This window comes from Benincasa hispida, chromosome 3 (assembly GCF_009727055.1).
Source record: "Benincasa hispida cultivar B227 chromosome 3, ASM972705v1, whole genome shotgun sequence".
Taxonomy (NCBI): domain Eukaryota; kingdom Viridiplantae; phylum Streptophyta; class Magnoliopsida; order Cucurbitales; family Cucurbitaceae; genus Benincasa; species Benincasa hispida.
Genome location: NC_052351.1, coordinates 55,274,426 through 55,282,508, shown reverse-complemented (window position 1 = coordinate 55,282,508; position 8,083 = coordinate 55,274,426). Strand labels below are relative to the sequence as shown.

The 8,083-nt window shown below is 34.3% G+C and overlaps 1 protein-coding gene across 1 annotated transcript; it reads right to left on the bottom strand.

Annotated features, from left to right (window-relative positions):
- Positions 1–211: 211 nt before the first annotated feature.
- LOC120072632 (S-formylglutathione hydrolase) lies at positions 212–4,284 on the bottom strand. Its single transcript, XM_039025052.1, has 7 exons — positions 3,962–4,284; positions 3,497–3,614; positions 2,699–2,746; positions 2,150–2,346; positions 1,409–1,507; positions 1,261–1,326; positions 212–622 (listed from the first exon to the last, which is right to left on the bottom strand). The coding sequence occupies exons 1-7, from the start codon at positions 4,106–4,108 to the stop codon at positions 440–442; spliced, it is 858 nt and encodes a 285-aa protein (XP_038880980.1). The 5' UTR covers positions 4,109–4,284; the 3' UTR covers positions 212–439.
- Positions 4,285–8,083: the final 3,799 nt, after the last annotated feature.

The following is an 8,083-nucleotide window of genomic DNA, read 5'->3' as shown; positions in this document are numbered from 1 at the left end:
TTTGAAAGGATATATGATTTGGTATAAGATTTGGGAAAATTATATATAATAGGCAAGATGTACCGAGAAAGTCTAAAACAAAAGTTAGAATAAATTGATTTTAACTAAATCTCAATGGTTGGTTTTGTCCGAGATAGACCGAGAAAAAACTATTCTTCCGGGTTTTCAAAAAGACTTAAACGTGCTATTTTTAACAATTTTCTCAACATTATTAGGCGAAAAACAACTCTATTAATATTATAACCACTCTAGCAAGGAACCAAATAACAAAAGGTTCACCCGCCAAAGGACAAGTTTTCACTTTCACATTACAGAGATCCAGTACACATACCGCAAATAACATCATATTCACCAAAACTACATTGTCATCATGCCTTTCTTAACTTCTCAAAGGATAGAAATTAGATAAGAGACAGCAGATCATAAGCAGCACAAGGTTTTACGGAAGCCTAAGAGCTTGAGAGTGGTGACGTATGTGATCTTCAATGAAGGTAGCAATGAAAAAGTAAGAATGATTGTAACCTGGTTGTAGCCTTAAGAGGAGAGGAGCGTTCACAGCCCTGCATGCCTCTTCAAACTTGTGTGGCAGCAACTGTCCATGTAAGAATTCATCATCCTCCCCCTATTTGTGTTAAACAGAAAAAGGGTAAAATCAGCCTTTCATGAATCTATCGACAAGGAGGGTAAAGTAGGGAAGTTAAATAGTAAAGTCTCATCGTGTTAATTCAATGTGCGCAAAAGACTCGGTTCACCAAGCTTAGTTAGCTCTCTAGTAACTATAATAAGTATGGTAGTAACTTGAAATAGTATGACGGTGTTCGAGTCCCAGTTTCCTTTTCAAGTCACAGGCACCCCAATATTCATTTAAAGTTTAACTGGATTTTTACTTCAAAGGTAATTTTGAAACGTTTATGAAAGGTCTAGGATACTATTGTATCTTCAAAAGAATAGGGGAATTTTTGGAGCAAAATACAAATTTCAGGACAACTTTTTGCAATTTAGCCTATAACTTGTATGACAAGACTAAACTTATAAGGTGATTAAGAGGTGTGAAATTCAAAAAGTTAAGATAAAAAGAAAAGAAAAGAAAAGAAAAATGTATTAAGAGTTCAAGAACAAAAACAAATTGAAATTTCAGAAGATTTTTAATTTAACGCAGAAAGGTACAAATGATAGGCTTTTAGTTTTCTATATCGACAATGCCATTGACGTGAAGAAACAATATTCCCTGTGAAAGTTGAATGAACAAAAAAGCATTACCTGATCAATTAGAATGGTAGCCGACACATCATGGAACTTTGAGATTAAATGAGTAGCATCGTATTCCTGCAGTTATTTCATTAATTAAAAAAAATTCTATCCTAACATTAGATTGTGAAAAATTGCTAAAAATCTCATGAAAACTAACCTCCCAGTCAGCTTTGTTGCTCCCTAGATAATTTGTGAATGCCTTCTGGCCCCAGGGACAGTTTATAGGATTGGCAATGGGTGAAAAGGCAGATACTGACTGAAAAGTTAAGTAGAAAAATTTAATTTTATGGGAGAAAAATAACTAAATACAAGATAATAAAAAGGATAATTTTAAATGATAAAACTACTGAAAATATTTTCACATATAGCAAAATTATCAGTGATAGATGGCTTTCCGTGTCTATCACTATAGATGATAGACAGTGACATTTAGCTCTATTTATTAATAAGTTAACTCATTTAAATATTTGAAAATAGCCGTAATAAAAACAACAATTTAGTAATCAGATGGAAGCAACAAATTATAGACAGTGATCCCTAAATTTTTTTTTAGCTGTTTTTAAATATAGAAAAATGAACCAAAATATTTATAAGATACAGCAAAATTTTAGAACTATCAATTCTATCAGTGTCTATCAACATCTATCATTGATAGTTCTAAAATTTTGCTAAATTTTGTAAATATTTTTAACAATTTTATCATTTGAAATAATTTTCCTTTTTTTTTTTTCCTCTCTTTTTCTGGAGTGTTTAAGGGTGATGAGGGCATATATAATCCTGTCAAGCAAGTAACCTTTTTCTCCGAACGAAAATGCCCTTAGTAATTATAATGGTAAATGTAATTTATATCTTTCTGAATATTAAACAGAAAAGTAAATAAGAGGTGATCATCAAATACCTTATATTTGTCTAAGTTTTTCAGGTAGATTGTTAGAGCCCCATGCCCACCCATAGAATGACCAAATATAGATGCCCGTGAAGTATTAAGCTGTGGGAAGTTCTCACTCAGAAGTTTAGGTAGCTCCTTGACAACATAATCATACATACGCCAGTTTTTCCATTTCTCTTGTGTAGCATTGAGATAAAATCCAGCTCCTTTTTAAGAAACAAGAAAATGAGAAGGAAAACATGAAACTAAATTCATAACTTTGTATGTTGAAACAATAATGCATTTTTTTTTTAGAAACTAAACTGCCATAAACAAGATGTAAAATACATTGACGGTAGGACTCAAAATAGGACTACACATACACTTAGCTCCATAAGAAAAACCTCGTTAAATAAAGTTATGAAGTTAAAAAGTCAAATGAAAGCCAAACCAACCATACACGAGAAAATATTCATAATAGTAAGGGCCAGTTCTTAATTGGTTCAATTTGAAGAGTAACAAAATATTATGTCAAAGTTATTCTGTTTAACTGCAATATGACAGTCAGAAGTAACATACCAACACCAAAATCCCAACTGTCTGCCTCTCCTTCCACATTCAGGCCTCCTATCAAAAGAATGAGCCAAAAAAATATAGACATAAGATCCAGGTACAATTCATCAAAAGAAAGTACCCGCGCTTCCATATTGAAAAATTGTTAGAAATAAGATCAGTTTCATATTAACAAATCAAGCACAGTAAAAATTAAACACATTTGCCAGACCAATGAATCTAAGTTGAAAGGGGAAAAAGGGATTTCTACAGGAAATTTTCCTTCACTTTGTATTACCAAGTTTTGAATATTGTTCCTCATAAAAATTTCTATAAAGAAGACAAATGAGTAGTAATATGACACAAATATGCTTGAGAAGAAGAAAAAGAAATGAAGGCTCCATCTTATAAACGTGGTGAGACATCTCATCCACTTCAAGCAAAAGATTTTGCTTTATCACATAAATTATGGCAGTTGTTTATTACCATGGCAGATTCTTTCATGGCCTTCCAACTAATAGTTCATTGAAGCTAATAACTACCTTACAACTAATAGTTCATTGAAGCTAATAACTACCTTACATTCCCAAAAGAAAAATTCAAACCACATAACCCTGCTGGGTCAACTTGATATTATCAAAAACACATCTTAAAATGCAAAATTTGTCAATTTTCACTTCGCATGAAAGAATTATCAGCAGAATCCAAGTGAGTTCAAAGTCGTTAAGTTGAGAGCACAAGGACACAAAATTCCGTTCTTTCCAATCAAAATTGTACCCAACAACATAATCAATACTTGAAAACGAGTTCCAAAGTTGTTCTTACTTGGAGATGTATCAGGTGCAATTAAAGCAACACCTTCACTGGAAGCAGTGCGTTGAGCCCCTGCTTTAATTATAAAATTCTCATCCGAACAAGTAAGGCCAGACAGCCAGTAGAGTACCTGCACAATAACACAATCAAACCCCAGCCCTCAATCATTACGATTCCAATACATTTCCAATAACAAAAAGAAAATAAACACTCCAACAACAATCAAATACCCAAAATAATAACTAGAGTAACCAACTGTTCGACATTCATTCCACAAAAACTCACATCCAACCGCAGTGAACTCGAATCACATAAACACATACAAACAGAATAACCCCAAGATCAAACAGAAAACCAATTGTTCCAGAAATCGAAGATCAGAAACACGCAAAACATTACTAAAACATTCGAGTTTCAATCTGTAATCGAAATGGGTATCCTGGAGACTGAATTGAAAGAGGAAATGAGAAGAGATACCGGAAATTTATGGGATGGGAGAGGAGAAGGAGGGAAGTAGATGTGGAAGGTCATGGAGCAGCCAAGAGTTGGGCTGTAATGGCGGTATCTTCGGTTGTAGCCTCCGAACATCTTCGAGCTACTTATTTCGGTTGGCTTGGCGTCCATTTTCAGAGTGTTTGAGGCAAAATCTTGGCGATGAAATCAACAGAGATGGAAGATAAAGGGAGATCGTCGTCGGACTGAGATTTGAGTTGGAGTGGCAAGAGCAGTTGAGTGACACTTGTTAAGAGGATCGCACAAATATCAGCTTGATTTGGATGAGTTTAACAAAAGGATTGAACCCATTTTGGTAATTTTCCGCTTGTATCATTCCTAGGTTAAACAAGAGACCGACCAAAGTTGGCTGGTGATGTTCGTACATAGTGGTTTAAGATGTATGTGATGATTATTTTCCTTTTTTCTTTGGTAAAAGTCGAGGTAGAGGGCTTTCAACCATAGATCTCATAGTTTCTAGCGCTATGCTCGGTTTGGCACTTGTATATGATGATTGATATACAAATTATGAGACATTTGCATGATTGTGAATGTCATGTGTCATAGAATGTGATGTGACAATTATTCATTCAATTAAATTAAAGGCTTGTAACGTTCTGGCTCAATTTCGTGGAATGAGAATACTTGCAATAATCGATCTCGAACCGCCTCTCTTTCACCTTTCATCCAGAAAGAAGAAGACAATGAAATTGAATATGATCTTAATGATCATTTCCTCGACTCACAGCCCATGTGAGCTTCGAGTCTGCAATCCTATTTCAAAAGAAATAATAGAATCCTGTAGATGCTTCACAAAGAAGTAATCTATGTTTGTTCTAAAAAAGTCTAATGTATATTCGCATCTCTAGCGATGTGTAAACTCTATAAATATTCTAGTTTACATTGTAAATACATTTCAGTGTGGAAAATTTCAAAGGAAAATATATTTTGAAGTAGATACGGAATCAATGAGGACGTCAAAGGACTTTGTCATTTGAATTCGTTGTGGATCACGACTACTTTGGCCTTTCCGCAATTCGATGATGTTGTAAGTTCGAGTTATGGCCTGAAATCAAGCTAGCGCAAAACGGAATTCCTATGACAAATTGATAATTCAGTCGAAAAGGACAAGAAAAAAGTATCTTTAATGAAGTCACTTTATTATAGAAAAAGATAACGCCGCGACATAACGCCGCGACACAATATCTGACTGACAACATCTTTTATCTTATCTTAACTCTTATCTTTATTAGCTTGTATTATTCATTTTATTTGTTGTTTTAATAATTATTCATAGATTCCATAACTCAGTTGAGAATTAAAATAAAAAAAATTAAAAGATAAAATCAAATTAGACAGAACAGGACCCTATATTTGATTCAATTTTGAAAAAGTAAAGGTGAACAATAGAAAGCAATTATTTAGACAGGACCCCGAATAATTATTAATGTAACATCCCAAGCTTTTCATAATTCAAATTCTATATTTTCACAAAATTCGAAAACAATTTTGTTATTTTCGAAATTCAATTTTGCTTAAAGGAAAGATTTGGACTTATGTCGCAATTAATTTAATTTTGAGTAAGTAAATTTTTAGTTAATGTCGAGAATTTAATATAAATTTGAAAAATTAATTTGATTGGAATTTGAAGAGAAAAAGGAAAGAGTTTTAAAAATAGATATAGTCATGTTTATATATGTGTATGAAAGAAAAGCATAAAATAAAATAGTTTAGAATAAGATAAAATAAAATAAAATAAAATAAAATATATTTTATTTTATTTATTTATTGATTTATTTTAAAAATCCCTTCCCCTTCCTTTCCATTTACCTCATGCGTCCCCCCCCGAAAAATTTCACGAAATGACCCGAAACCCAAAAACTTTTCTACCAATGACCTCTTTCTAAAAACTTTTCTACAACTGACCTTTCCCCATGCGAAATTTTAAAATAACCCCCAGTTTTTTAAAAAGCCTTCAAACCACACGGTGAACGCGTCTCTACGAATACTTTAAGCGGGCATTTAAATATTACTAAGCGATCAGATAGATATTACTAAGCGATCGGATAGAATACTAAGCGATCGTCTAGCTATCCACTATAGTTTTTATTAAGTGATCGTTTAGCTATCCACTATAGTTTTTATTAAACAATTGTTTAGAGAACACTATGCGATCGTTTGGCTAACAGTTCCACGATCGTTTAGATATCTATTATGCGATCGTTTGACTTTTGTTACGCAATTGTTTAGTTTTTGTTATACGATCGTTTAGGTTTTGTTATGCGATCATGTAGAGAATACTAAGCGATCGTTTAGCTATCCACTATAGTTTTTATTAAACGATCGTTTAGAGAATACTAAGCGATCATTTAGCTAACTGTTCTGCGATCATTTAGATATCCATTATGCGATCGTTTAGCTAATACTAAGTGATCGTTTAGACAATACTAAGCGATCGTTTAGCTAATTGTTACGCAATCATTTAGATATCCATTAGGTGATCGTGTACTAATTTATAAAGCGATCGTTTGGCTAATACTAAGCGATCGCTTAGGTTTTGTTATGCGATCGTTTAGATAATACTAAACGATTGTTTAGGTTTTGTTAAGCGATCGTTTAGATAATACTAAGTGATCGTTTAGCTAACTGTTACGCGATCGTTTAGTTTTCGTTTAGATAAATCTGTGTTAAATTTGTAGAATACAATTGGTGTTGTACATTTAACTAAGCAAATAAATAACTAAGCGATCGTTTAGATAAATTTGTGCTAAAATTACATATTGTACAGTACAATTGGTGTTGTACATAATATAATTGGTGTTAAAATTACATATTGTATAGAATAATTGGTGTTGTATAGAAAATCGAAGCGAAAGCGAAAATTACATATTGTTTAGTCTAGATGGGCCAGTGCCAGGTGTTATCAACGTTTGTCTGCACGTTTTTTTTATTATGTCCTATCTGACCACATCGTGTACACTTGTATATTTGTTGTGGCTTCTCTCCAATTGAAGGTATCATGACGGTTTGAGGTTGACCTACACTTACTACATTTTGCGGTAGTAGAATTGGTTCAAAATCTCCAACCCATTCTTGACTGTGCCCGACTGGGAAGATTGGTTCGGTGTAAGCAGCAAGCATACACTCAACTATAAACCATTTTGCACATAATGTTTGAACATTAATGTTTCTCAGGGTCGCTGCAGATATTGCATAACAAAACCTACTTACTAAATGGTCGTTTATAATTTACTAAATGATCGTTCTAATTTACTAAACCGTGTATAATTACTACTTATTGCATATATTACTAAACGATCTTTTGTAATTTACTAAACGATTGTATATAAATTACTACACGATCGTTTATATTTACTAAATGACACTTATTATGAAAGCGATCTGAGAAAAGAAATTGTACATTGAATGAAGGGCTGAAGAAACCATTGAAGGAAGAAGAAATGTGAACAGAATCCGATGAAGAAACCATTGCATCAACCCAGCCGCCGCATGCCTCGCCAGCCATCGCTCACCGTCCGACCTCAACTGTTGCTTGCTGCACGCCGCCAGCCACGTTTACGCTGCCAACCTTCCTTTTTCCTCACTTTCGAGCCACAACCCCAGCCCTAGCCGTTCACGATCCACGACCATTGTGTCACTTCCAGTTGCCACTTCCAGTTCCTCCTGCCATCGCTCAGTGTCCACTGCCGCTCAAGCTCTATTGCCGCCATCCGTGCATTTTGTGGGTGAGATCGGTCGTGTCTCTTTTTAATCGATATATTTGTTGCTGCAGTAGCCACCATTTGCTGTCACTTGGTAGCGCATCATCGTCAACCAGTGTCATCCGATGACACCAGCAGACTTGGCGATTCAATTCCAGTCGCCGTCAACATCGAAGCTCGTCGAATTCCTTGTTTTGGTAAGTTGGGTGTTGGGCAATTTATGGGTTCTTAACTATGGGCTAATTTTGGGTGATTTGATGACTTTCTGGGTTTTGAATTAATTTTTGGGTTACCCATCGAGTTTTAGGTGTAGACTCAAGGTTTTAAAAGTTTCAAAGGGGCCGAACTAGCAAGGTAAGGATCGGGTTGTTGACTACTGTTCGGT

Coding starts and splice junctions, on each gene's coding strand:
- LOC120072632 (XM_039025052.1), bottom strand. CDS start 4,108: ATGGACGCCAAGCCAACCGAAATAAGTAGCTCGAAGATGTTCGGAGGC. Junction 3,615..3,961: donor TCCCATCCCATAAATTTCCG/GTATCTCTTCTC, acceptor GTTATTGTGCAG/GTACTCTACTGGCTGTCTGG. Junction 1,508..2,149: donor AAAACTTAGACAAATATAAG/GTATTTGATGAT, acceptor TTAACTTTTCAG/TCAGTATCTGCCTTTTCACC.